The sequence below is a fragment of the Pelodiscus sinensis genome, unplaced genomic scaffold (assembly GCF_049634645.1).
Source record: "Pelodiscus sinensis isolate JC-2024 unplaced genomic scaffold, ASM4963464v1 ctg85, whole genome shotgun sequence".
NCBI lineage: Eukaryota > Metazoa > Chordata > Testudines > Trionychidae > Pelodiscus > Pelodiscus sinensis.
In genome coordinates, this window is record NW_027465930.1 from 280,047 (window position 1) to 307,968 (window position 27,922).

At 70.0% G+C, this 27,922-nt stretch overlaps 2 protein-coding genes and 1 long non-coding RNA gene across 5 annotated transcripts in view; 1 reads left to right on the top strand and 2 right to left on the bottom strand.

The window, feature by feature from the left end:
* LOC102460464 (casein kinase II subunit alpha-like) overlaps window positions 1–3,429 on the top strand; it is a 49,615-nt gene extending 46,186 nt beyond the window's left edge. For both annotated transcript variants that reach the window (XM_075916828.1, XM_075916829.1), the window contains exons 12-14: window positions 808–956; window positions 2,476–2,565; window positions 3,017–3,429. In XM_075916828.1, the coding sequence (XP_075772943.1) occupies window positions 808–956; window positions 2,476–2,565; window positions 3,017–3,132 (355 nt within the window). In that variant the 3' untranslated portion in view covers window positions 3,133–3,429. The remainder of the gene's footprint in view (window positions 1–807; window positions 957–2,475; window positions 2,566–3,016) is intronic.
* On the bottom strand, window positions 1,259–2,142 carry LOC142825115 (uncharacterized). 2 transcript variants are annotated; one of them, XR_012899622.1, is made up of 3 exons: window positions 1,642–2,142; window positions 1,492–1,565; window positions 1,259–1,379 (listed from the first exon to the last, which is right to left on the bottom strand). It is a non-coding gene; the product is annotated as an uncharacterized LOC142825115 (long non-coding RNA). The 2 variants fall into 2 exon arrangements; XR_012899621.1 differs by lacking the exon at window positions 1,492–1,565 and adding an exon at window positions 1,566–1,605 and having other exon boundaries at window positions 1,300–1,415.
* Window positions 3,430–7,294: 3,865 nt separating the features above from the next.
* Window positions 7,295–25,280, bottom strand: DGAT1 (diacylglycerol O-acyltransferase 1). The gene is made up of 17 exons (XM_075916826.1): window positions 25,093–25,280; window positions 19,642–19,729; window positions 16,264–16,304; window positions 14,839–14,924; window positions 14,356–14,408; window positions 13,652–13,757; window positions 13,341–13,448; window positions 13,003–13,077; window positions 12,559–12,662; window positions 12,082–12,120; window positions 11,538–11,579; window positions 11,138–11,182; window positions 10,371–10,483; window positions 9,158–9,223; window positions 8,864–8,951; window positions 8,522–8,584; window positions 7,295–8,309 (listed from the first exon to the last, which is right to left on the bottom strand). Exons 1-17 carry the CDS (start codon window positions 25,227–25,229, stop codon window positions 8,163–8,165), a joined length of 1,401 nt encoding a protein of 466 aa, XP_075772941.1. The 5' UTR covers window positions 25,230–25,280; the 3' UTR covers window positions 7,295–8,162.
* Window positions 25,281–27,922: the final 2,642 nt, after the last annotated feature.

A 27,922-nucleotide genomic window follows, 5' to 3' on the forward strand; every position in this document is an offset into this window, starting at 1 on the left:
CTGCAGGTAAAATCCAGGGGTCGGGAGAGGCTGGGCGTGTCTCCAGCACCCGTTCCAAGAGGCTGTCGCAGCAGGGCTCTCAGAACTAACAGCAACTCACGCGAGACGCTGGGGTGTCCGGACACTGCGATGGGGGTTAGCCCTGGCGCCCTGGCCTCGTTCTGACGGGAGGGAGGGGTCTGTGTGGCCACGTTCTGGGGGGTCTTTAGCATCTGAGAGGAGACATCAGCTCCGTGCGGAAGCACAGCCGAGGATTTGGCTGCAGTAGCCGTGCTTCAGACCAGTAGTGCTCTGCGTCCTGCCCCCGGTGCTGGCTGCATTGAGCCACCCAAAGGACAGGAGCAGGAGTCGGAGACGGTGCACGGGCTGGGGATACAGCCGGGCACCGCTGGATGCTCCCACGCGCAGGCTGGGGATACAGCTGGGCGGCGCCAGATGCTCCCACGCACGGGCTGGGGATACAGCCGGGCACCGCTGGATGCTCCTGTGTGCGGGCTGGGGATACAGCCGGGCGGCGCCAGATGCTCCCACGCGCGGGCTGGGGATACAGCCGGGCACCGCTGGATGCTCCCGCCGGCACAGGGCTGGGGATACAGCCGGGCACTGCTGGATGCTCCCGCCAGCGCAGGGCTGAGGATACAGCTGGGCGACACCGGTTGCTCCTGCGTGAGTGCATGGGGGTGTCACCATGCTGGGGAGGGCGTGTGGAACACCGCGAGCCTGGCGTGCACCGCAGCTCTGCTGGGCATGTGGGGCGGCTCTGGGTGCAGCGGGCAGGGTTCCAGGCTGTCTGTCTGTCCCGTGCAGACATTCCCGCAAGCGATGGGAGCGCTTTGTGCACAGTGAGAACCAGCACCTGGTGAGCACGGAGGCCCTGGACTTCCTGGACAAGCTGCTGCGCTACGACCACCAGACCCGGCTCACTGCCCGGGAGGCCATGGAGCACCCGTACTTCTGTGCGTAGACAAAGCACCAGCGACCTCTGCCCACAGCTCTGCCGGCTGCCCTTGCTGTGCCCAGCCATGGCCAGGCCCCGCCCCGCCCTCCTCACGCGTACCCGGTCAGCAGGCTGAGCAGGCTCTGGGGCTGCCCCGGTGGCTCTGTTCTTGGTCCTGCTCCCCCCCTTGCTTCCCTGGCTGCCCGCCCGACTCCTACCCAGGCATCTCTTCCCACTCGGTCCGGTGAGGCAGTGTCTTGCCCAGGTTGCTCCCTGTGGGAACAGCCCCCAGAACGCTCCTTATCCGGCCCTGTGCTGGGGGTCGATGGCAGGGCAGGGGGTGTCGCCTCCTGTCTCGAGCCCCGCGCACGCTGCTGCCGTGGAAATGAGTCTGTCCTGTTCCCCTGTGTGGCTGCTGCCACCGGCCCGGCCTGGCCACGACCTGCTCCTGCTGCTGCCGGCCCGGCCTGGCCATGACCTGCTCCTGCTGCTGCCGGCCCGGCCTGGCCATGACCTGCTCCTGCTGCTGCTGCTGCTGCCGGCCTGGCCGTGACCTGCTCCTGCTGCTGCTGCTGCCGGCCTGGCCGTGACCTGCTCCTGCTGCTGCTGCTGCCGGCCTGGCCATGACCTGCTCCTGCTGCTGCTGCTGCTGCCGGCCTGGCCGTGACCTGCTCCTGCTGCTGCCGGCCCGGCCTGGCCGTGACCTGCTCCTGCTGCTGCTGCTGCCGGCCTGGCCATGACCTGCTCCTGCTGCTGCCGGCCCGGCCTGGCCGTGACCTGCTCCTGCTGCTGCCGGCCCGGCCTGGCCATGACCTGCTCCTGCTGCTGCTGCTGCTACCGGCCTGGCCATGACCTGCTCCTGCTGCTGCTGCTGCCGGCCTGGCCGTGACCTGCTCCTGCTGCTGCCGGCCCGGCCTGGCCGTGACCTGCTCCTGCTGCTGCTGCTGCCGGCCTGGCCATGACCTGCTCCTGCTGCTGCCGGCCTGGCCTGGCCGTGACCTGCTCCTGCTGCTGCCAGCCCGGCCTGGCCGTGACCTGCTCCTGCTGCTGCTGCTGCCGGCCTGGCCATGACCTGCTCCTGCTGCTGCTGCTGCCGGCCTGGCCGTGACCTGCTCCTGCTGCTGCTGCTGCTGCCGGCCCGGCCTGGCCGTGACCTGCTCCTGCTGCTGCTGGCCCGGCCTGGCCTGGCCGTGAGCTGCTCCTGCTGCTGCTGCTGCTGGCCCGGCCTGGCCGTGACCTGCTGCTGCTCCTGCTGCCGGCCCGGCCTGGCCATGAGCTGGTGGGCCCGTCTCGGGGAAGGGCTGGCCTTACCCATTGCTCCATTCCCAGGTTCTCCACCTGCCCCACTCCTTAAGAGTAGCTTCACCTTTGATCCTGAGTGCAGCTCCCCCGTCTGGCCGCCTGCTGCCTGGCTGCCATTGCTGCTGCTCGCCCAGGCAGCCGGTGCTCGGGGCCGCTCCGAGGCGCCCTGCTCCCTCTAGGTTTTGGGAGTCTCCGGCGAGTGCGGGAGCTGGGCTCATTCCCCGTCTCCCTTGCAGATCCCATCGTGAAAGACCCCGCGAGGCTGGGCCCCCCCGCGGGACTGCCCGCCAGCACCACGCCTGTCAGCTCCTCCAGCATGTTGGCAGGTAGGTGCCCTGGGGCCCCCCGGGGCGCTGCCAAGGGAGGAGCGATGCCCCAGCTCAGCATTGGGGGCCTGTCTCAGAGGGGCCGGTGGGACGGCCGAGTCCTCGCCCACGTGCCATGGCGGGGCTCCCTGGCAGGTGCCACGCTGAGAGGCAGGGCTGAACCGGGAACCTCTGGAGCTCAGGGCAGAACCCACTGCAGCCTGAGCTAAGCCGGCTGGCCCCCAGCTGAGGCTGCAGAGCAAACTCCTTGTCTCCCCCTCGCTGTACGTGGCCCCAGTGCCACGGCAGGGGCAGTGCCCCGCCCCCAGCGGGTGTGCGGGTTACACCGGGGGGGGCATGCCTTTCCTGGGCGACCCTGCCCCCTACGCATGGGGGGACGGGGGTGGGGAGCAGCCTCTGCCATTGTCCTTTTGCTCTCTGCTGGCCTGACTCTGCCCTCTCACTGGCACAGGGCTTACCTCGCTGTCTGCAGCCCAGCCCCTGGGCAGCCTGGCCGCCTCGCCCCTCCTCGCCTCTCCAGCGCCTCTGGGGTCGCCGGTTCCTGCTGCAGCCGGAGCACAGCCCTGAGCTCGCCTCAGCCTCCGGCTTCCAGCCCCCGTGGCTGCACCTGCCTCGTCCCCTCCCGCCCTAGTGGGCCAGGCGCCGCCCAGAGCCCGGGCCCTAGGGGCTGGCTGGAGTCTGGTTGAGTATGAGACAGGCGACTCTGGGCGGTGAGGTCGGCGGCCCTGGCCCTGGCCCTGGCCGTTCCTGTTGCGTGCCAGGGGGCGCGCCAGCTGCTCTCTTCTCACGAGGATCACGGTTAGTGCTGCAACTGCAACGTAGGAATTGCAAATGGAGAATAAAATTTATTTTCTATGTCCCTAACCGGCCCGCGTGGCCAGCTGCAGCCTGGGCAGGGAGTGGGCTGCGGGCAGTGGCCCTAGAGCCAGGCGGGAGTAGGGGCGTGCGCTGGGAAGCGCAGTACGGGCGGGAGAGGCACCACCTGTGCCGTGCGGCTCCTGCTGGGTCCGGGCGTTAGCCCTGAAACTGGGACCCGTCCTGCTGGCAGGGCCGCCCCCACCTGTGAGAGAGAGAGAGGAGCTAAAGTAGCTGCCCCCCCCCCCCCCCGTCCCACTGCCTTCTCACCCCCGGCAGCTGGGGGCGGGCACCCCCAAAGCAGGGCGGTAGCCAGGAGCCGAGGGAGGAGCTGCGTGGGGGGGCTGCAGGGGGCCCAGGAGCAGTTGCATCAAGGAGCAGTCAGTCGGGAAGCCACTATGCAGCCACGGCTCCAGCTCCAGCTCCGGGGAAAGGCTGGCACCGGCCCTGGGAGCGGCCCCAGCAGCCACCAGAGCAGCTCCACTTCTCCCTCCCCTTCCCCCGCCCCCCAGCCTTGGCACCAGAGCAGCCTCTGCTCCTCACCATGTAGCTCTGACCCTGACAGCCGCCCACCCCACGGCCCCACCCCAGAGCAGCCGCTCTGCAGTTCTGAGGAGGGGGATTGGCCTCAGATTCTTAGTGTGGGCCCATGCAGGCGCGCACTCTTCCAGGAACACTGGTAGTGACGGTGCAGCGGGGCCCCCCCGACCTGGCACCCCTGGAGCAGCCAGACTCGACTCCGCCAGCCGGTAGAACAGGGGGTTTGTTGATTCTCAGGATACAGCCCCGCACAGACGTGACATGGCTACAGGAGTCAGGGCCAGGATACCTCAGCCCCCTTGGGGCGAATTGCTCAAATTTGGGGCTTCTTACAGCCCCCAGACTGGAGACTTCTCCAAACAGGCCACACACCAGTCCCACAGAGCGCTTCAGCTGCCTGCCTGAAGCCTCCCGAGCAAAACCCCTCCGACACCCCAGCAATATGCGTGCCCCAGATGGCCCCGGGCCTATACACGGGTGGGGGGTCCTAGCACCCAATCCCACCTACCCCGAACAAGTCCTGTCCAGTTCCAAGAAACCAGCCACAGATCCCTGGTCAGTTTACCCTCTGGACCTTACCCACAGATCACGCTGGGCCAATCCTTTAGCATCTAACATCTAAAGGTTTATTACCACAAGAAAGAAAAGCATGAGAGTGAGGTTGTTAAAGGATCGTATGTTACATGCACCGAATCTCCCAGTTCTCGATGCAGGCTCTAGCAGAGATGTTACAGCTGCTGGTTTAAAAGTCCTTGGTGCGCATCCTAGGATCAGGATGGGTCCACAGGTCTTCCGGGCTCTTCGATCCCTGCACTGCTGCCTCTGGGATGACGTGCTGAGCTGAGAACCAAGATGGAGTCAGCCACATGGCATCTTAATACCTCCTTCCTGGCCTCTTCTTGGCAGCAGCAGGTCACCTGGCCAGCGGCTTATCCCTGTGTCCCTGCTGGCAGCCCTCAGGTGTCAGCCCTCATGCTTTAGGTGTTTCCTTGGCCCACAGGGCCTCGCTGATTAGCATGTCCACAGGCCCGGGCTCTGCCCAATGCTCAACCACATGCAGGGAAATATTCAGTCTCCACCCAGATTACAGATTCCTGACTCCACACACAGACATTACACAGATCCACGATGAGCAGATACAGAATCAGAAGAAAGTAGCTTTTTTCTGACCCCTCACATGGCCCCTTTGTACCACTCTTGGGGAAAACACCCCCCCCCCCCTCCATGGGTGCAGCAGTGACCTGGCTGCTCCCCTCACAATCTGATAACGTGACAGGCCCACTCTGCAGTTGGAACAGCCCTTCCATTTCCCTTGGGTTCTTGCCAGGCCCATGAGCTCAGTGAGCCTTTCCTGGAAAGCCAGGACGTCCTCTGCCCTCGACTCGCCATCCGGGGAGGTCTCCCCCTCCCATAACTCCCTCAGCAAGCCCAGGGGGGCCTTCCCTCTGCACCCTGGCTTGGTCAGGGAGAACCTGGTAGACTTTCGGGGTACCTCTCTGTGTGCAGACAGCAGGTGGGGTGGGTGCCGGTGCATGAAGGCCTCCAGCATCTGCTTCAGGGTCCCCTAGAACCTCCCCACCAGCCCGCTGGACTGGCTGCCATACGCTGGGGCCCAGGTGAGCTGGCCACAAGCACCGGAGTGGGGCCGCCATGAAGTTGGATCCCTGGTCCATGAGGACTCCTCAGGGAACCCCACCCTGCTGAAAAGGGCCAGCAGCACATCTGCCACCGTGTCCGCCTCGCTAGAGGGCAGGGCCACGGCCTCAGGGCTCTTGGTAGCCAAATCCGTGGCTACCAGGATGTATTTGTTCCCTGTCCGGGTCGCCTGGCCACCGGGCCCCACCACCTCTATTGCTGCCTTCCGGAACCGCTCCGCTATGATGGGTAGGGGCCTCAAAGCAGCGTCCCTCCCATCTCAGCCCCCCCCCGGCAGGAGTCACAGGCCCAACAATATCACCTCACGGCCGCAAAGATCCCCGGCCAGTAGAAGTGTTGGAGCAGCCTCAGCCGGGTGCTCCGGATCCCCCAGTGCCCCGCAAACGGGCCAGATACAGCAACATTTGTGGGCAACTACTAGCTGCCATTGGAGCCCCCATGCCCCCACCGCCCCTGGGGGAAGCTATTGCCAGTACAGGCATCCCCCCTCCCACAGGAACCGCCCCTGGAAATCCCCCATGGGCCTGAGCTGTGCCCAGGTCAGCCCCGTCCCTCAGGGTCCGCCTGCACCTCAGCCTGGAATGCCACAGCTGGGCAGGGACAGGGACCGGGACCTGGACCTGTGCCCCCTCCCGCCCAACTGCCTGGTCCCCCAGCCCAGCTGGGCCCCGTGTCTGCTGGGATGGAGCCCGCCCCGGGTCAGGGTCACCAGCCTCTCTGGCTACAGGTGGGGACTAGGCCCTAGGGGGTCCATTTGGCCACTCCTCTAGGTCACCCCTCCCCCCATCAGCACCCCCATTTCAGATGCACCTGGGAGTGGGTGCCACACTGCCTCCCACACGCTGCAGCAGCACGTTCTCGGGAAACCCCCTCCCCCTGCAGCCACCGGCAGAAAAAGCAAGAGCTGGGTGGGACTCGTTACTGCCGTGGCACACACCTCCCCGGTACCCCACGGCTAGGGCAGGCCTGCAGCCCCGGCACCTCCAGAGGCAGTGCACGGCCCTGGAGCCGCTACAGGAAAGGGCGAGAAGCCACAAGGGGCAGGGCAGAGCTACTGGTGGAGAACTGGAACAGCCCCTGGGGGGAGGGAAAGCAGGAGCAGGCCCCACCTAGCACAAGGGCAGGGCACCCAGTGGGGCCCCAGGGAGTATTTTGACAGTGTTCTGCACTGGGGGCGTCTATTCATGGAGGTTGGGTCCATCCACGGCCCTGTGCCAAGCTGGGCAGGGACAGAGACCCCGGCCTGGGAACGGATCAGTGGATGGGCCCCTGTGCTGGTCACTCCCTCTGGGGCACCCAGCCCCCACTGTGGGCAGAGGGGACACGGGGGGGGCCTGATGGAGGGGTGAGCGTGTCACCTCAGCGCACTCTAGGGGGAGAGGCTGGGCAGCCCTGGGGGCCAGCGGGGCAAGAGGAACCCCTCCCCCCAGCCCCAGCAGTAGCCAAGGCTAGCGCAGGGGGAGACCCAGCTGGTGGCTCCCAGCCTGGCCCCCAGTGATTTCCCTGTGCCCAGGGCCCCCCGCCCTGCTGGGGAGCAGGCACCCAGCCTGAGGGTCATTTTGCTGCAGGGCCAGGTTTCGCCCATGTGCAGCATTGGCCCAGGACTACCCCCCGCCCCCCGCTCTAGCTCAGCGCGCCCAGCGTCTCCCCGCCCCCCACAGAGGCCAGGGCACAGTGCTCAGAGAGATACTTTATTGGCTGGGTTGGCAGGTACAGACAGGACGTGTGGAGCAGTCACTAGGGCAGACAGGTTGGGGGCAGGCCGCCCCGTGGAGAGGACACAGCCGATCCAAACCGCGCAGCCCGCTGGAGGCAGCCCGGCGCTTAGCGGCCCGGAGGACGGACAAGGGCGGCCCGAAGGACGGACAAGGGCGGCCCGAGCGAGGAGCCCAAGTGGGACCAGCACCCGGTCCCGAGGCTCAAGGCCCTGAGCAGAGAATCCCCCCCAGGAAGGGTGGTGCCCACAGGCAGCTCCCTGGGAGCGGGAAGTAGTGCATGCCGAGGAACCTGCCAGCAGGGCTAGTACCAATGCCCAGGAGCCTACAGGGTTGAGGGGGGGGGGGGGGGGGGCGTGGAGCGTCTGAACATGGGACGGGACCAACGTCAGACTGCAGCGCGCCCTTAAAGTGCCTTGCCAGTGGCAGCTCCGAGCCGGGCTGCCTCCGCCCCGGCGGGCAAAGCTGGGCAGCCTGCGGGGAGGCCAGGGCCAGGCCCAGGCAGGGCAGACACGCTCTGAAGGCAGCTCTGCAGCTGGCCTGCACCCACGGGCGCTCAGCCCCCACCACCCTTCTTCTGCAGGGGCCGAGAAGTGCCCTCCGGAGCAGGGCCCTGAGCAGCCGTGGAGGGACGGGGCAGGGCCCAGGGGCCCTTCCTCCTGGCTGGGAGGTTATTGCATTGATCCGACAGTCGATTCAACAGTCCACACACGCAGGAGACGAGGCGGCCACGGCCGCCGGTGCTGGTGAGTCAGTCCGAGGCGCGGCGCAGGAGGAAGGGGGCTCGTTCCGGCCAGGCTCCTGCCGCCCCCGGAGAGGGAGCCCCCGGGGTCACTGGCTGCCTTCGTAGTTGAGCACGTAGTAGTCGTGCACGTACATCAGGACGGCGATCGGCTGCCCGATGATCAAGGAGATCCACACGGCCGCGTTGCCGTAGTTGCCACGCAGGAACCTGCCCACCAACCAGGCCAGCGGGATCTGGGGAGAGGAGCGATCACAGCCAGAGCGGAGCACGACGGCCACCGCAGGCCCCTTTGCATGGGCTGGGGGACGGGGAGCCACTGAACGTGGCGGCTACAGGAGACCCACGGCCACAGCCGACTGCTGCGACCCCACCTCCCCGGGGAAGGCCCAGCCATGGGCACAGCAGCCCAAGGAGGCAGGAAACCTTCCTCCCTGCTGCGTCTTACCTGAGCCATCATGCCCATGAATGCCCAGAGCCGGAACATCTTCAGGGGCACGCTCACCAAGTACTGCGGGGGGAGATTGCGCGTCAGCCCCACGCCGCACTGCTCCCCCCACGCAACTCCCCCTCCCGGCTCCAGCCCAGGCAGGGTGGCCTACCACTCTTCCTCCCCCAGGCCGTGCCACAGCGCCCTGCTCTGGAACCCACCCAGGCAGAACGAGCCCCTGGGGGCAGTGGACGGTGGCATGGCGGCCGGCCGGGCGAGACTGTTGGGAGCGCCACCCTCTGCCGCAAACGTTCCCTTATGCAGCTCTGTGCCCCCGCGTAGGAGCGAGCCGGCGCCCACCTCGTGGAAGAAAGCCGAGGCCAGGAACACGGCCGTCTGGGCGGTCCATTTGCTCACACCCCTCTTGATCATGGGCTTGTAGAAGTGCCTAGAACACAGGGCAGGAGTTAGTGGTGGGCACAGCCCCGGCTCTGAGCGGTGGGACTTGGTGCCCCAGCAGCCTCACGTGCTGCGAGGCCCTGGCAGGCGCTCTGGGTGCCGGCTCCAGTCTGCTTTGAGCCGTGGAGCCATTAGCACACCCCCCACCCCCAACAGGGCACGCCCGGGGCCCTGGCGGCCTGCAGGGAGCCGTACCTGAGGCACCACTTGTGGACCGGGATGTTCCAGTTCTGCCAGAAGTAGGTCACAGACTCTGAGTTCCTGGGGGGAGAACGACCCTCAGCCCAGCTGCACACACAGCAGCTTGGAACTGCCCCCAGCCCAGGGCCCTCGGGATGCGAGTCCAGCCACGGGCCCCGGCACCATGGGCCTGCTCACAGCGGGGGCGGCGCCTGGTGCATGGGGCGCATTGCACAGCAGCAGCTGGCCTGAGGGCAGGGCTGCCTGGCCCACCCCGCTCGGCCGGGAGGGGCAGAGGGAGCTAGAACCCAACGCAGCTGCGGTCTGAGTTAACGGCCACGGGCTTCGGCCAACAGCTTCCGTGGCCTGGGTGGCAGCGGGCCCTGCCCTGCCTGGCTCAGACCGGCCCTGGGCGGCGGGGGGGGGGGCCCTGCCCTGCCAGGCTCAGACTGGCCCTGGGCGGCGGGGGGGGGGCCCTGCCCTGCCAGGCTCAGACTGGCCCTGGGCGGCGGGGGGGGGCCCTGCCCTGCCAGGCTCAGACCGGCCCTGGGCGGCGGGGGGGGGGCCCTGCCCTGCCAGGCTCAGACCGGCCCTGGGCGGCGGGGGGGGGGGGGGGGCCCTGCCCTGCCAGGCTCAGACCGGCCCTGGGCGGCGGGGGGGGGGGGGCCCTGCCCTGCCAGGCTCAGACCGGACCTGGGCGGCGGGGGGGGGGGGGCCCTGCCCTGCCAGGCTCAGACCGGCCCTGGGCGGCGGGGGGGGGGGGGGGGCCCTGCCCTGCCCAGCTCAGACCGTCCCTCTGTCCCGCTACGGGCCCCAGCCCGGGTCTCATCAGGACAGCAACAGCCTACTCCATCCCCAGGGAGCCAGAGCCCAACCCGTCAGTGGCACAGCGTCAGCATTGGGGCAGCTGCTGGTGGGTCCCCCCCCAGCACTTCAAGGGCCAGAGTGGGCAGCACCTTCGGGTACGGGCCCTCCCTTCCCCTGCAGCGCCTGTGCATGCCCTGGGGGGTTCGCAGCCCGGCAGCGAGCTCCGGAAGCCTCTCCCGTCTCCTGGGGCTCAAGGCACCCCCTCCCAGCAGGGCAGGCGAGCCAGACAAGCCAGGTGGCTCTTCCATGCCGCCACCCGCGTTCAAACCCTCGGATGCGGGCGGCAGCTGGTCTCCGTGGCCGGCCAGTGAGGCTAGTCCAGCCCCAGGCCCCCCCAGCGGGGCTCAGCGACGCTGCTCACCACCAGTCCCGGTAGAACTCCCGGTCCCCGAACTGCATGACTTCGGCCAGGACGTTCAGCGAGGAGTGGAAGAACCAGTAGAAGAAGATGAGCCAGATCAGATGATTGGGGACCTGCCAGAGAGCAACAGACCAGGCCTGTGTCCGTGGCCAACTCGGCATCACCCCAGCCACAGCACCCGGAGGACTGGAGCACGCGCCGCTCGCCCTGTTGCGGGTGGAAGCACCGAGCCTGGCTACAGGCTGGGCCGGAGTAACTCTTCCGGGGCCCGAGGCTGGTAGATTGTGTAGGGCCCAGAAGTGAGGGGTGCAGCGTGGGAGGGGGCAGGAATGAGTGTGGGGGTGGGGTAAGAGCTCTGACTGGGGTCTAGGAGGGAGCTGAGGCCTGGGGCGCAGGGCATTTACCTGGGGGAAGAGGGGCAGCTGGCTCTACACTCTCCTGCAGGCACCGCCCCCGGGAGCCAGCCATTGGGAGCAGTGGAGGCAGAGCCTGCAGGTGAGGGAGCTTCCCCCCCCAGCCATGTGGCTCCCGCCTGGAGCTGCCTCCTCCCCACCGGGTGCTTAGTGGGTGCTGCCCAGGGCCATGGGCAAAGCCCCGAGGGCCCCTTGAAGCCAACCCTGGGCGTGGGCCAGCTCAATGCAAGCAGGGGGCCGGATCCGGCCTGCAGACTGTAGGTTCCCCACCCCTGCCACAAGGGAAGGGGGACCCAGACTGGGCCGGGAGCCCGTTGCAGGGCGGCAGGAGGGAGCTGCGGCTGCAATACTCACGGCCAGCTTCAGCAGGCGCTCGATGATGCGGGAGTAGTCCATGTCCTGCAGGAGGAGAGCGCCCGTCAGGCTCGGCCGGCCAGGCACGCGGAGGGAAGGCGGCTTTCATGGCACCCGCCCCCCCAGACACAGACAGGCCCCAGGCAGCCCAGCAGCCTCCGCACGCACCGAGGCAGCCCTGCAGCAGGCCCACCGGACACTAGCCAGCGCCGTGGCCCTGGAGCCCAGACACTGCAGGCCACTGCATGGCCGGCTGTGGCGCATGACGCTCCCCGTGAGCTGTCGGGGCTGCCACTGGTGGGGCCGTCTCCAGCGAGAGCTCACACGGCCCTACCCGGGGCGGGAGGGGGGGGCGTCCGGAGCCCCGCCCCGGGGCGGGAGGGGGGGCCTGGCCACTCACCCGGAAGGGCTTCATGGAGTTCTGGATAGTGGGGACCATCCACTGAAGAGAAAAAAAAAAAGACGCTGAATCCCAGACAAGCAGGCTGCTCCCCTTGCGGCGCACCAGGCCCTTGGGCCGCCCCTCAGCCCAGCTCCGGGACTCTGTTAAGTCCCCCCCCTTCTGGGTCTGCCCAGCCCTCTGCCTGCTTCCAGCCTCCTTCCTCACTGGGAGCCAGGCAGGGACGCCCGAGTCAGCCCTTTGTTCTAGGGTCCCCCAGCCTCATGCTGCACGAGGTGCTAGCTGCCACTCCACTCCCCGGCTCGGGACCTGCCCTCCAGCCACGCTGCAGGTGTCTGTGGCCCACGATTCGGCCAGGCAGGCCCTGGCATGCTCTGCGCCAGCCACGTGGCACTGAGGTCTATGCCTGGCTGGTCGTGGCGGGCAGCCAGCCGCAGCTCCCACCTCCCTCCACCCCCTGCCACTGCCAATTGGGGCTATTCCTGTGCTAGAGACGGTCTCCCCCACCACGGCGGCCCAGGGAACGGAGCAGCCCCCCACGTACCTGCTGGATCAGCCCCACCAGCAGCTGGATGAAGAAGAGCTGGAGACAAACAGGCAGCAGCGTGAGAGCAGCAGCTCCGCCCGGCGCAGGCCTCTGGCAGACTGGCTCCACGGCCGCCCTGCCAGGCACCAAGCCAGTCTGCCCCCAGCACTCCAGCAGGGCAGCGCTAGGCCAAGCCAGGTCCATGCCCCCCCGATAGCACGCTCTCGCTAGAGGGGTCTTCGCACCCCAGCAGGCACGTGGTGCCCGCCTCGTTGGCCCAGCTGGAACGTACAGCCCCAGCAGGAGCCCTCTGCCGACACCACCCGCAGCCCCACTCCTCGGAGCCCACCCGCGAGTCCAGCCCACGCTACGGAAGCGAGCAGCTCCCGGCATGCGCCGCCAGCCCTCCCGGCCGCCACCTGCTTCTGAGCCGGGGCTCCGGGCGGACGAGCCTCCCCTCCCCTCCCCACAGGCGCTGGCCGGAGCCGGCCTCACCATCTCGAAGAGCCGGCGGAGCAAGAAGCGCTTGCGGATCCGTGGCGAGCGAGGGAAGTTCAGCTCGTAGCAGAGCGTGGGGGCAAACAGGAAGTAGTACAGGTCTGCAAGAGAGCAGCCGAGTCAGGCCTGGGCCCTCTGGCCACCGACAGCCACCGCACACGGAGCCGAGCAGCCACGGGGACCCGCAAGCCCCCGCTGGGGGTGCACAGAAGGGTGGGCCGGCCCCATGGAACAAGGCCAGGGGCCGGCCCCCAGCAGGGCTGTAAGGCTGTGGGGGACGAGGGGGGGTCGTTAGCCCTGCGCGCCCAGCCTGAACTCTCTCAAGTCGGAGCTCTGGGGGCAGGCTAGGGCAGCCACAGCACCCGTGGGCATTTGCCGGGCCCTAGCCGAGCAACGTGCTCCGGGAGGGGGTCCAGGTGCGTTCGGAGAGCAGGCCGTTACCTTTGTAGGTGAGGTTCGCCGGGTAGCACACCCCGCTCTGCGCCACGTCCCCGTTGGCCGCCTTCTGCCCAGGAGCTGGAGGAGAAGCAGCTGGAGCCAGAGATGGAGACGCGCTGCCCCACCCCACCGGACGTGGGAGGGAGCCAGGCCCTCACGCGGCGATGCAGCACCCACTCTGGGAGCCACGCGTGCCGGCCCAACCCCTCCTGGAACCGGCCACGTGAGCGAGCGAGGCCTGGCGGGCAAGCCCAGAACAGCTGTTCTTCCTGCGCAAGGGTGGGGCCTGCCCGGCCCCGGAACAGCGGCCTGCAGATAGCACGGTGCCCCCCCAAGCTCACCTGAGTGCACGCGGGAGGCCTGGCCCCGGCACCACTTGTTGACGTCCCTGAAGGAGAAGAGCTTGAGGAAGAGGACGGTGTAGATAGAGAGCGTGAACACGGCGCCGACTGCGGAGACAAGGCCGGGAGCGTAAGCGCCGCTGCAGGTCCTCCCCAGCCCCCCCGCTCAGGCCGTGGAGGCGAGAAAGGGCCCCCAGGGCGGAGGCTGGACAGCAGCTCCCAGAGTGGGTCAGGCGGCACCCCCAGCCGAGCGGCCAGAGACCCCGGCACCCTGCGGCACAGGCCCACGGCTGGAGCGGAGGCCGACCCACCTGGGGTGATGGAGGACACCCCCAGCGCCACCAGCGCCGGGAAGCACAGGATGGTCAGGAGGTTGGCCGCATGGAGGACGGTGCCGGCGTTCTCAGAGAGGGAGCCCTGCAGAGAGCCAGGAAACTACTGCTGTGCCCCCCCCACAGAGCCCCCTCCCCTCGGCTCCCCTCCCCCTGCGGAGGTGCGAACACCCGGCGCTGCTCACCCAGCCAGCACCGGCCCCTCCCGCCCGGGCAGGCCACAGCCCCAGCGCCTGGCTCCGGCCCTCCCTCTGGAAACAGGAATCCCAGCAGCCCCTCCCACAGCCGGGCACTGGAGGGGCCTGGCAACAGGCTGCTGTCCCTGCTGGAGGCTGCAGCCCAGGCTCCCGCTCCGGGAGAGGTGCCGGGGGACCCGCACTGAGAGCTGAGCGGGCAGCTGCTGGAGACCAGCCCAGCCCGATTCACTCCAGGGAGCAGGACCGAGCGCTGCACCCGACAGCTCGTCCCACCTCCATTCACCCCCCGCCCCGAGGCAGCATCCAGCGCCCAGCCCCTGGGGTGCACGGGCCACGGAGCCAGGGCAGAGCGAGGCACCGTGCAGCGCTCCAGACAAGGCAGGGCAGCCCCTGACCTGGGGCAGGCCGGTCCAAGACCCCTCCTCCCCCGCGGGAACCCCCAGGCAGCTCCCTGGGCCGGTTTGAGCGCCAGGGCGCGAGGCTCACCGCTGCCAGGCGTCGCTCCGTGTGCAGAGCGGTCAGCGCGAACACATTGGCCACTGCAGAGAGACACCGTTAGCACAGACAGCCCCTTGGCGGCACCCCCGGCTGCCCAGGGCGCGGCTGGAGGCCTGGCCAGGCCCTGGGGCAGGCAGGGGGGCCCTGCTCTCCCCCAAAGATCCAGTGAGACGCTGCCCCCTCGACCCTGTGGGGAACCTGGGGAGGGCCAGCAGGGAAGCAGACCAGCAGTGGGGGCCCCAGTGGGGCAGGGACGTCGGCCAAGGGGCAGCACAGACGGGACGGGTGGCTCAGGGGAGCAGGAAGCCTGGGACTCTCCCTCTCATGGCTTGTCCAGCTCTGCTCCCCCCAGGATCCCTGCAGCACTCATACTGGGACCTTCTGCCCCCTCCTGGGGCTGGGTTTACAGCTGGCAACATGGGCCCTTCCGGTTCCAGTCCTCCCCCCTGCGCCGGAGGGCCAGCAACTCACCAATGACCAGGCACAAGGATGGCCAGCTGTAGGGGTCCTTCAGGAACAGGGAGACCACCTGGATCGGGTCCACCAGAATACCGTACCTGTCGGAGACATCCCGGGTGAGCAGGAGGGCCCGGGGGCCCCGGAGCAGGGCGCCCCATCCCGGCCCCGGGGCAGGGCGCCCCATCCCGGCCCGGGGGCCCCGGAGCAGGGCGCCCCATCCCGGCCCGGGGGCCCCGGAGCACGGCGCCCCATCCCGGCCCGGCGGGGAGCTGGCCACAGCCGGTCTCTGCACAGAACCTCGGTCCACTCCTCCCCGTGGCCACCGACCACGCGCCCCTCCACAGACAATGGGCGGGGGCGACTGTGCTGCCCACACCCCGTGGCGTCCGCCAACCCGGCGCTAGGCCAGGGCCCCGATGCCTCAGCAGCCGCCTGGCCCCCTGGCAGAGCCCCCAGCCATTAACAGGATTATTGGGACCCCGCAGGCTCCGGGGCCAGCGAGCATCTCGGCCCGGCAGGGCGGTGGGGCTCCCCCTCTACTCCTCTCCGAGAGGCCCGAGCGGCAGATGCTGGCCCCAGCGCTGGCTGCGGCTCCCCAGGAGTCCTGCTGGGCGCAGGGGCTGCAGCTCGCCAGGCCTGGCCTCGCTGCCGAGCCGCACGGGGACAGCGCAGAGCTGGCAGGCCGAGCGGCAGACTTCGGGGCCCTGCTGCTCTGGCAGGAGCGCGGCTCAGAGGCTGCAGTACCCGTCGGCACCACGGGGTGGCACCCGGCCCTCGGCACTGGGAACCGCCTTGGCCGGCGCAGGGACTCGGGGAGCCCTGGGGCAGGCAGGGACGTGGGGGAACGTGCCTGGTCTCAGCAGCGCAACCGGCCCCAGTGGATGACGGTCGAGTCCCCCCGTGCTGGGCTATTTGTGCCACCCCAAACTGCAGGGAGCAGGTCGGTCTGGCGCCAGCGAGTCGCCCTGGTACGTCCATGGGCCAGGCAGCAGCGGGGGCCAGGCCAGCATGCATGGCCACGAGCCAAGGCCACGAGCCACGCCAGCCCTGGGTGCGGCACAAGGGCCTGGCCCTTCTCGGCCGGGATTCTGGGCACAGGGCCCGGCTGCCACAAGACTCCCCCCGAGAGCAGGGGGCAGCCAGCGCCCAGGCGACGGCGCTGCCGGGTGCAGCACGTACCACCTGCCCCAGAGACGCTCGGTGCCCACCGGGCCACGTTCTGCCAGCACGTTCCCCCTGCAGGGCAGCTCCTGGCTCTCCCTGGGCCTCCCTGCTCGCCCCAAGCCCAGCGGGGCGTGCCGGGCTGGCCAGCCACGTCACCCAGGGCAGGAGCGCTGGAGTCTGCCCCCGAGCCAGCTGACTGGCAGCCCCCAGAGCCCGTCCCGCGGGTGAGCCGGGCCCCGCACGCCGGGCCGCTGGGGGGAGGGGCGCACTTACTTGATGAGGTTCTCCAGGAAGAGCCGGGCGTTGCTCAAGACCTGCAAGGGAAGGAGCCGACGTCACTCGGAGCCTAGATCCAGCGCCAAGGGGCAGGCCCAGCAGGGACAGTTTGGGGCTGGAGCGTCCCGGGGGGCTGCTCAGAGGAGCCTGCCGCTCCAGGCTTTGCTGTGCTCCGCCCCTGGCAAGAGACAGGGCCTGGGGGCCAAGGTGGCATCTGCCCACTGGCCTGCCCCTGCCTCTTTGGGCCCACCTGAGCTGCGCGGGTCAGGCCCAAGGGAGCCGCCCAATCCCTGCCAGCAGCTGTGCCGTGCTGTGGGGGGCCCACAGGGCACAAGTCAGACCCCCCGTCCCTCTCTCCATGGCCGCACACTGGCGCTGCAGGGCCGAGGCCACGGGGCACACGCCAGGCGCCCCGGCTGCTCTGGGGCAGACCGGCCCTCGGCAGGCGGGGAGACGAGCCGGCAGGTGAGGGGCCGAGATGGGCGCCCCAAGCGGGGAGTCTTGTCGGGCACTTCTGGGCTGGGCCGATCCGGGGGCCCGACACTGAGCAGGGGCTGGGCTGGCAGAGCCCCGCACGTGGCGCCTCGGCCGGGCTGCCCGCTGGAGGGCCCAGGAGCGGGACACAGGCCTGCCTGGAGCCCAGGAAACACCCCGGCCTGGCCCAGGGCATCCCCCCCACACGGTGCCCTGGGAGCCTACGCCGGGGCCTCTGCGCCTCGGAAGGGCAACAAGAGCCCGGCTGTCGGCCCACGGCCCGAGAACAAGGGCCAGGCTGGGCTGGGCAGAGGGGTGAGGGTCCAGCGCCCGCTGTGGCAGCGCAGGGCCCAGGGCTGGCTGGGCTCCAGGGCGGCGGCTCCGTGGGGAGCTCAGGGAGGCCGGAAGCTCTGAGCAAGAGCAAGTTTCTCCAGCTCGGGCTGCCGGCCCCTCCCCTTCCCACGCTCGCTCCCGGGCCGAGTCGCCTTTGGCCAGGGCAGCTGCAGCCTCCCCCCACGCAGCCGGGCCGCCCTCCCCGGCTCCCGCTGGGCCTCGGGCGCCCCCAGGCAGCCCTGCCGGAGGACTCGGGCTCCGTGCGCCCCCAAGGCGGTTGGAAACGCTGCCGGGAGCCGCACCCAGGGCTCGGCACAGGCAAAGGTCGCCAGGCAGTGAAGCAACAGGGCCCGGGGCTGGGCCGGCTCCTTCCAGCCGCCCCCAGCTGTGGGGAGCACTGGCCACCCGGCGCCGGCCTGCCCGCCCCAGGGCGCCAGGGACACGGGCAAGCCTGCTAGAGCCGGGGCCTCCCTGGCGGAGGCTCCCGCCCCCGCTATCGCCCCTCCCGCACCCCCCAGCCGGCTCACAGGTCTGGGCGCTCCCCCCCCCCAGCCGGCTCACAGGTCTGGGCACCCCCCACCCCCGCTACCCCTCCCCCCCACAGCCGGCTCACAGGTCTGGGCGCCCCCACCCCCGCTACCCCCCCCACAGCCGGCTCACAGGTCTGGGCGCCCCCACCCCCCCCCCCACAGCCGGCTCACAGGTCTGGGCGCCCCCACCCCCGCTACCCCCCCCCACAGCCGGCTCACAGGTCTGGGCGCCCCCCCCCCCCCCCACAGCCGGCTCACAGGTCTGGGCGCCCCCACCCCTGCTACCCCCCCCCACAGCCGGCTCACAGGTCTGGGCGCCCCCCCCCCCCCCCACAGCCGGCTCACAGGTCTGGGCGCCCCCACCCCTGCTACCCCCCCCCACAGCCGGCTGCCACAGGCCTGGGCCACACTCCCCCACCCAGCAGGACCAGTGTGGCCACAGGACGGGCTGGTCTGACCCAGCCCCTTTCCCACAGTGTGCAGCCCAGGGGGTGGGGGAGGAGCTCCATCCCAGCGGGGGGGGGGGGGGGGGCGCGGGGGGCTGGCCAGAAGGCCTGTGTCTGTCCAGCCCAGTGCTGTGGGCTCTGGCGTTTGCCCCACCCCGCTGGGCTGGCAGGCTCTGGGGCAGGGAGCAACAGACCCCCCCCCCCCCCCCCCCGGAGGCGCGAGCACTGCGCTGTCACTTCCAGACCCAGGCACCGCCCCGGCCCTGCCCCCCGCCGCCCCACGGAGACGGGGTGCTCATGCCATGGGGGAGGGGTCCCTGCCAGGCCCCCAGAGAGCCTGGGGGCGTTTCTGCTGCAGGTCCTGCCTGGCCCCCCCGGCCTGCAGCTCCCCCGGGGCCACGGGCACAAGCAGCCGAGCCAACTGCAGGGGCGGGCTGGGCTCTGCCAGCAAAGGCCTGGGACTCCTGCCAGGCACCGCGCCTCCCTCCCGCCTCCGTGGCCACACGCAGCAGAGCACGGCAGGGCCCAGGTGCCAGCCCGGCTGGGCCGCCAGGCTCCGGCACCGCCCTGGGGGACCGGCGGGGCCCTGGGCCTGGTGCAGGGGCCCTGCGGCCGGCCAGCGCTGCTGGGTGCAGGGGCCAGGCCCGACAGCCGCCCGGGAAGGGCCCGGGACCGTCGGACACGAGCCCGGGGCAGGAAGCCCCTTGCCAGGGAGCTGCCCCCCGGCCGGGCCCACGAGCAGGCGCCCGAGCTAGTTCGGAGACAGAGCAGCGGCAGCCGCCAAGTCCCTGCTCACTCTCCCGGGCTAATCAAATCAAACAGGCACCCGGATTAGCCAGCGGCCGTGACCCCGCTCTGGGCAGAGCCGCAGGCCGGGCGCCCGTCCTCCCCTCGCCCGCCACGCTGCAGGCCTCAGCCGGGCGCCTCTGCCTGGCTACAGCCCTTCTCGCAGGCGGCTCTGCACGAGGCCAAGGACGGAGCCGGGGCCCCGCCGGCCCAAGAGGCCCCTGGACCCCTGGACCCGTTTCCTCCTGGGGAGGAGAGAGCAGCCCTGCTAGGCTGGCACTAGGCTGGCACTGAGCGCGCGCCCTCCCGCCCGGCACAGCCCCGGGGCGCTCTCGTCACGGGCACCTGTCAGCCTCGGCACAGCCCTGGGAGAGCAGCTGGCCGAGGGTGCCGGGGCAGGGAGAAGGCGCAAAGCAACACGGGATCCCAGCTCGGGGCTCAGGCCTAGACCCCAGGCGGCTCCGTGGCGGCAGGCGTATTCCAACCCGCCAGCGCTGGGCAGGGAGTAGCTGCGGCCGCAGAGCTCACGGTCCCAGCTCAGCAACAGGGCGAGGGGCTGGGGCCTGTGCTCTCCCATGGGCCAGCGCTCTCCCATGGGCCAGCCTGCTGCAGCCGACTCCGAGTGGCTGGAGAGGGAGCAGAGCGTGGGGAGCCCAAGGCGGCGCTGCTCCCGGCGGCGCCGCTCCTGGCTGCACCAGGGGCGCCCCAGGCTAGGCACGGTTACACGCGGGCCCTGGCGCCAGGCCGAGCCGCCCAAGCAGCCGCCCGGGGCGCGGAAAGCCGATCCAGCGGCGAGGGCTACTCACCAGCATGACCACACACCAGTTCAGGATGCCCCGGTAGTTGCTGTAGCCGCTGGCCGAGCTGAGCAGAGACTCCTGCACCTTGTGACACCTGGCAGAAGGCAGAGACCCCAGCAGGTTATCCACGTGCCCGCCACAGGCGGGGACCCCCCTCCACCAAGAGAGCCCCCGCCCGCTGCCTCAAGGCACGCAGACTGCACCCTGCTAGGCCAGCCCAGCACCACCCCCCAGCCAGCCCCACCACCCCCCCCGACCTGCACATTCCCGGCCACACGCTCACCCCACAGGGAACCCTGAGCCACGGCGGGGCAGCGCCCACGGGACATGCCCACGCCCTGCTGTGCAGCCGGCCAGCGTGGCGGGTGGAACAGGCCAAGCAGCTCCCAGCTGGGACTAGCCCAGCCAGCCACCCACGGGCACAACGAGCACCCCTCCCCACACAGCCTGGCGCCACACCCCTCCCCCAAGCACCGGCAAGCCCCCCCATAGCGAGCCCAGCACTCCCCCGGGTGCTGCCAGGGGGCCGGTCCCTCGCAGTGGGGCAGCAGGCCAGGGCCTGGCACCTCTCCTCCAGCCGGTACAAGGCCCCTCAGCCCACGCACGTGGGGTCCCGCTGGCTGCCCTGCCTGGGACGATGCAGGGGAACCCCGAGCCAGGCCTTGGCCAGCCGGGGCCTGCTACTCGCTCTGGGAAACAGGAGCCCAGGTCCCCCCGGCGCCAGGGACACGCTGCTCCGTGGCCACCCGGCGCAGGCCGCTCCTGGGGGCAGCAGAGAACGGGCTTAAGGGCCGGGGTTCTGCTGGGCACAGCCAGCCCGTGTGCACTGGACAGTGGCACAGCGGCCCCGGAGCCCACAAGCCAGATGAACCTGGCGAGGGTCGGGGCCGGGAGCAGCAGCTGGAGGCACATGGGACCCCCACCCCGGCTGGAAACGCTGCTCGGCAGCTACAGGGGTGTCAGCTCAGCTGGGGGCCGGCACTTGGCACCAGGCCTGAGCCCCAGCCAGACCGGCCGGGCCTGACTTCTGGATCCCCTTAGCGAGGAGTGCTGAGCCGGGATTATCCCCGGATCAAGGCAGGGGAATCCCGAGGCCCCCGCCGAGCCGGATGAGAGGGGCCGGGTTTGCAGCCAGAGGCGGATTCGTGCGGTTGAATGCGGCTCGTCCCCTTTCCTGTTGCAACAGGCAGCAGCCACCGGCCAGCGCTCGGCTCTAGGACACGGCAGAGGCGGTTGAGCCCTACGCGGCTTTGCCCTTGAGACCGATTCAGCCTCCCCCCAAACCCAGACACTCAGCTGCCTCCTGCGGCGCCAGGCGACCCGCGAGGGCGCAGCGCTGGACTGCGGGGCGCGGATTTGCCATTTCTCTGGCCCGGCCACGGCTCCCTCGCGCTCGGACTGAGCTGGCGCCGGCGCCTTCCCGAGGCCAGTCCTGGCCCCTGGGGATCGGCCCCGCGGCGCAGGGTTTGCTGCGCGTCAGTTAGGGCCCAGGGAGCCCGGTGATCCAGGCCAAGTGTCTCCCAGCGAGGTGACAGCCGGCGGAGCCTCCGCCCCGCACGACCGGCTCCCTTCCGACCCGACGCCCGCTCCCCGGCTCCCGGCACAGGGCTGCCTCTGCCCACCCGGCACTGCGGGTCTCTAGCCTGGCACCGCACAGCCGGCTGTGCTCGCCACAGGCTCGGCAAGCGGGCAAGGCAGAGGGCGCGCCAAGGGGAGACGGCGGCTCTGCCCGCCCGAGGGGCGTGGAGCTGGACACCCCTCGCCAGCCCACGCGCCTCCCCCGGACGCCCCTCGCCAGGATTCCTCCCCCCAGACAGGCCCAGTCTGCAGCTTACACAGACCCGCCCTGCCCTGCCCCGGGCCCACGTACACCAACGTGCCCCGTGCGTGCCCCCCCTTGCACGGCCAGCGTGTCGGCTCCCGTGCGCAGCAGCAACGTGCTGGGTCGCTGCCTGGCACAGAGCAGGGGGAGGGGGGGGGGCCTGCTCTCTGCACTGCGCCGAGGGCCGCCTGCTCTCAGCAGAGACCCTGGCAGTTCTGACCCATCGCGAGAGCCCCCCAGCAATCCAGAGGGGGAAGGGGCTGGATCCCGTTTTCCTGAATCCCCAGGGAAACGCCAAACCCGGTTCACCCGCCGCAGTCTCAATGTGGATGCAGGACTCTGTGTCCCGCACTGGGCTGCTAACACCATCGGGAAACACTCCCAAGGAGGTGGCAATGCAGTGGCAGAGGACGGAGCAGGCACAGGCACGTAGAACTGGACAAGCCCTGCTATCCCGGTCGTGTCACTTGAGGCCGGGCCAAGCATCCAGCCCGTCCTGCTCAGCACCCGGCCCGTCCTCAAAAGCCTCCAGCCAGGGGCTGCCTGCGGCTCACGCCAGCACCAAGGGGTAGAGGACGAGCCTGGGACTGTCCGGTCAATCCCCCCGCAGCACAGCAGGGAAGTGCCCTGCCGGGGAGGCTTGCAAGGGTCAGACACTGCAGCCACGGGGCCGGGGAAAGTGCTCTGGGACCCTCCAGCACGCGAGTGCCAAGTGGCTCTGCCTTTGAGGGGGCCCGGCTCCGGGCACGGCTGTGAGCTCCTGGCCCCAAAGCGCAGCCAGCCTGCAGGGGACGGATCCCAGGCCTTCAGCCCGGCTCACGCCGCCGCTTGCTGGGTCGCAAAAACAGAGCAGCAGGAACGGTCGCCCGCCTTGGCTCTCGGCGCCAGGCCTGGCACGCTGGGCTCTAGCGTCAGCCGCCCCCGGCCGCTCCAGGACTCACCGGCTCAGGCGCCCTCTGAAAGGCCAGCCCGTTGCTCCCGCCACCGGGAGGCCGGACTCTGCCCCTCGCTCGCGGCTGCCGGTCCTGCTAGGGACGTAGGCCACTGGCGATTCGACCAGTCGCCCCCTCTCCCCCCCCGCCCCGCTGCCTCTATCAGCCGCAGCCCTCTCCCCACGGGGCAGGGGCAGGGCATGCCCCACAGGCGGGGTGGGGGTCGGGGGGCTTAGGAAGAGACCAGTGCAGCAGGCACAGGCCTGGTCCCTGGCACATTGGGGTCCCACGGCAGGAGGGCCAGGCTGCGAGGCCACAGGGCCAGCACTCGCGCTCCGGGTCGGACCTGGCCCGCTAGAGACCAGCTGGTCTGGCAGACGGGAGCCCTCGGAAATGGAGACAAATCCAGCCCTGCCGACACCCCAGAGGCCGCCGCATCCCTCCCCGAGCCGGAAAGCTGCGAGGGGGGAGTGGAGGGAACCCACCCGCCGGCCGCACAGCCAGGCACCCCCCCCCCCCCCCCCCCGCGGGCTCGCCAGGGCAGCCGTCCCAAGCTGTGGGTCGTGACCCCCGGCGGGCGATTGCTCCGTGCAGCCCAGCCTCACGCCTGGCGCCGCTGCACGGAGGGGCCCGTTCGTCCAGCCGTCGCCACCCAGCACCCCGGACACCTTCGGGCAGCTGAACCGGCCCCTCCCACCGCCTGGGAGGGGATCGCTCCTGTGAACGGGGCAGCCCCCGCACGCCGCTTGGGAGACCCCTCCCCCACCGGTCAATCTGCACGGCACCCAGCGCGCCCGGCTCCAGGCCCCGCACCACGAGGCAGCTCAGAAACAAGCCGCTGGCCACGCCGAGCACCCCGGGAGCACGCGGCACCGGCAGGAGGGGGTGGGACGCGCCAGGCCACCGGCTCTCCTGGGGGACGTCCTGCATCGCACACGCCAAGCCCAGCTGCAGGGACGGGACCCCCCAGCCGACCAGACCGGCCTGTGGCACCGGCAGCAGGGACCGAGGGGCACCGGTGACTCGGACACGCCCACTGCAGGGAAAGGCAGCGCCGAGGACCCCGCCGGTCTGACACGGGGGAAACGCCTCCCAGCCCCGATGGGCACTGGAGCCAGAACCCGCCGGGAGGCACTGAGGGGATGGTCGCTGCCAGCTCCCCTCCGTGCGCCATCTGCCACAGCCGCCCCCAATGCGTCGGAGGGACCCTCCATGCGCAGAGACTCCTGCTGGTGGCCAAATGGCGCCCCAAAGCAAGAGCGCCGGAACGCACGGCACATGGAGGGAGCCCCGGGGCGCGGAGCCCGGTCCCACTCCTCCCCAAGCAGCCCCAGCCAGGGCCGGCGCGCCGATGGCAGCTGCAGAAGGCAACGCGCATTTCCCCTCCCTGGGCCACGGGCGAATCCGCAGGAGAGTGTTAAAAATACACCGAGGCGGCTCTAAAAACGCCACCGGCCCACGACGCGACGGGAGAGCTGCGGCCCCAGGAGACGGCCGGGAACCCATCACGGCGAACGCGGCCTGCCGGGCCGAGGGCTGAGAAAGCCAGCCAGCCCAGGGCGGTCCCCCAGCGCCCGGCGGTCCCCCAGCGCCCGGCGGTCCCCCAGCGCCCGGCGGTCCCCCAGCGCCCGGGCAGCCTTCCATAGCGCCCCCCAGCACCCTGCTCGGAAGGTAAGTCGGGCCGGCCGGACACAAGCGTTGCCATGTAACCAGAGCAATGCTGAACGGGCCAGCACTTTGAACGGCACCGGGGCTGGGCTCCCTTGTGGTGCTGACCCTGCCCCGCCCCGGGATCTGCTTTCCAAACACACAGGGAGCCAGCTCGCCCCCCGCAAAGGGCCGGGAAGGGAGCCGGCGGGGCACGGCAGACAGGCCCGGGGGCTGAACCGGACCGCGAGGCCAATGCAAGGAGAAGAGGGGCAGAACACGAAGCGGAGGCCCGACGTGCCACAGGCGGGCGAGCACGGGTGCGGCGCTCTGCGGCAAGGGGCACTGGAATTGGGACCCTTGGACCATGCGCCAGTCTTATCTGCATGAGTCAGACGGGTAAAGGGCTCAGACAGGTTCCGCGCCACGTCATTAGGGTCAAGAGTTAACACAGGATCCCATCACCCCCTGCCAGCTCCACGCAGCCCGTCCCAGAGCCGGCGGGGGGGAGGTAGGAGCCGGCGTGCCATGGTACTGGCAGAACTCGCCCCCAGGGCAGGGCTGGCATGGGGGGGCCACGCAGCGCTGGGGGGGGGGGCACCGAAGTGAGCCCGTTGCTGGAAGAGGGGGTAGATCTCCCAGGCTGGGAGGGGCCCACTGGACACACTGGAGCGAGGGGTGCCATGGACCCAGCAAAGGGGGGTCCCTGAGGCTAAGGCCCGAGGGGAGGGGCCACGCTCCAAACTTCCCATGGGGGGGGGAGGGAGAAGCAGGCTCTACAGCCCCACAGACCGCCCCCCAGGGGAGCGCACTCCAGGGGCCCCACAGATTCCCCCCCCCCACGCACAGGAGCCCCATGGGGAGGGGCCAGGCTCGGGGGCCCCACGGGGAAGAGCAGGAGGGATCAGACACTGGGGCCACACGGGGACCCCCCGGGGTGCAGGGGGCCTGGGGAGGGCGGGGCCAGGGCTCTCGGGGCCCCACGGACCCGCCCGGGCACAGCGGGGGGGACACGTGGGGGAGGGATCCCGGGGTCCCCACGTGGGGGGCGCTCACCTGAAGTCCCCGCAGGCGTCGGGCTCCGCGGGGGGGTCCTTGGGGGGCTCGTGCTCCCCCTCGGCCGGGCCGCCCCCGCTGGGTCTCCGGGGCCCGGGCCGCCTGCGGCGGGAGCTGCCCGCGCCGCGCTCGCCCATGGCCCCGCCGGGCTGCGAGTGCTCGCCGCGCCCCTCCAGCCTGCCCGCCTGGCCCCGCCCCTCGGCCGCCGGCCTGCCCCGCGGCCCCACGGGATATGTAGTCCCCGCCGCCCCGCCCCGCGCGCGGGGCATGCTGGGAGGTGTAGTCCGCCGCGCAGGGCGCGCCGGGAGTTGTAGTGCGGAGGGAGGCAGGGGAGCCCCGCCCCCAGGGGATGGGGGCAGTGATGGCTAGTGGGCGCTGGGCGTGGCTTAACCCCTTCCCCAGTGGAGTCCGTGCGCCCACGTGCCCCCCACATGCGTAAGGGTTATGGGGGGAAAGCCGGCTCCTCAGCAAAGGGGCAGGGAGAGAAACAGTGGGGACCCCACAGAAATGGGGGGCTGGAAGGGCCTGGCCACCGAGCTGTCCGCTGCACTGGGGCAGGGACCCCACAGCCTCCCTAGGACTCCTGTTAGCTCCCCCCGCCCCCTTGCTGCAGCCTCAGCCGGCTACGTCAGTCCTATCGGCACTTGCCCCCTGCCCTCTTGGAATGGGGTTGCCAGATGGTTTCACATAAAATACCTAACCCCCCCAAAAACGCCTCTTTAATTCCTGGGCCGCTCCTCCCTCCCTGCACCCCCAGCACGTCCCAAGCGGCCTTCCATCAGGCGCCCTAGCCGGGCCTCGGGAAAAGCAGAAAATACCAGACATCGAAAACGTTTTCTGAATTTTTTTACCGGACGGAAGGCACAAATACCGGGCGCTCCGGTTCAATACCAGACACCTGGCAACCCTGTCGCTGAAACTGCCACGGGCCTGAGTCCCCTCGGCCTCCCTGCTTTCAGAACTGACCATCCCCGGGGGGTTAACCTTTCCTCGCGGGGGGGTGTCTGACCCCCAGGAGAGGGCTGCAGGGAGCAGCTCCAGCCTGTGGGCTCAGGACTCTGTGAGCGGTGGCACCTGCAGGGCGTGTTTGGTGGTTTGCTCCTTGTTCTCGGAGCATGGGCAGCGTGGCTGGGCCAGCCGCCTGAGTGAGCCTCGGAGCTCTGCTCCGGCCCCGGCTTGAATTCTCTGGGTGGTCAGTCCCTTCCTGGAGCTGCGGGGCGGAGCAGGGCTGAACTGAGCCAGGAAGAGCTGGTGCGAAGCTACAAACAGAGGCGCTTCCGGGGGCGAGTGGGAGAGACGTGTGCTATCGAGACACCGGAATGGTGACCTGCCACACGCGGGCCTCAAGCCAGAAGGGATTTCCTGGGCATGAGGTGCCTGCTGGGGAATGGGCGGGAGGGGCAGGCTGGCACTGCTAAGAGCCAAAGACACTGGAGAGCTCCTAGAGGCCCGGATTCGGGAAGCGCCAGTACCCCAGGTTCAAGGAAGGACGGGGCTGGCGGCCAAGAAACGGGTGAGAGAGTCAGGAAGGCAGCATGGCCGTTCCTAACCGCCCCAGGCAAGAGGCCACTGCTGGAGGGGGCCACTCAGTGCCACGTCCTCAGTGGGCCCTGGGCCCCCCCAGACAGCAGCTGGTGAGGCTGGCCCCGGGCACTGCCAGGGATCGTGAGAGCAGACGCTGCCCAGTGGCCCCCAGCTGCGGTCCTGGGGGCTCTTGGAGCAGTGGAAGGCGGGAGGGCTTGGGAGAGATGGGAGCCGCTGAGCCTCTTGGCCTGGCCCCCTCCCAAGCAGCAGCCCTCCAGGAGCCCCCCTCGAGGTACGATGGTACAGTACAAGCGGTGCCTGCAGTTTTGTTTATTGCTCCTGACCTCCATGACTTTTACAAAAACCACCTGTCTCGAAAGGGTAGCTGGAGCCACGGACGGAGCGAGCACAGAGCGGGTACAGAGTGGGCCCGGAGCCACGGATGGAGCGGGCACGGAGCCATGGACGGAGCGGGCACAGAGCGGGTACGGAGTGGGCCCGGAGCCACGGATGGAGCGGGCACGGAGCCATGGACGGAGCGGGCACAGAGCGGGTACGGAGTGGGCCCGGAGCCACGGATGGAGCGGGCACGGAGCCATGGACGGAGCGGGCACAGAGCGGGTACGGAGTGGGCCCGGAGCCACGGATGGAGCGGGCACGGAGCGGGTACGGAGTGGGCCCGGAGCCACGGATGGAGCGGGCACAGAGCGGGTACGGAGTGGGCCCGGAGCCACGGATGGAGCGGGCACGGAGCAGGCATGGAGCCATGGACAGAGCAGGCACAGAGCAGGCACGGGGGGCACAGAGCCACGGACGGAGCAGGCAAGGAGCCACAGACAGAGTGGGCACAGAGCCATAGACGGAGCAGGTATGGAGTGGGTATGGAGTCATGGACAGAGCGGGCACAGAGCAAGCACGGGGGGGCACAGAGCCACGGACGGAGCAGGCACGGAGCAGGCACAGAGCGGGCACAGAGCCACAGACGGACCGGGCACGGAGCAGGCACAGAGCGGGCACAAAGCCACAGACGGAGCGGGCACGGAGCAGGCACAGAGCAGGCACGGAGTGGGCACGGAGCCACAGACAGAGCAGGCACAGAGCCACGGACAGAGCAGGTACGGAGTGGGTATGGAGTCATGGACGGAGCGGGGACAGAGTGGGCACAGAGCCACAGATGGAGTGGGCACAGAGCAGGCATGGAGCAGGCATGGAGCCACGGACGGAGCGGGCACGGAGTCACAGACGGAGCGGTCACAGATCGAGCAGGCACAGAGTGGGCATGGAGCCAGAGACAGAGCGGGCACAG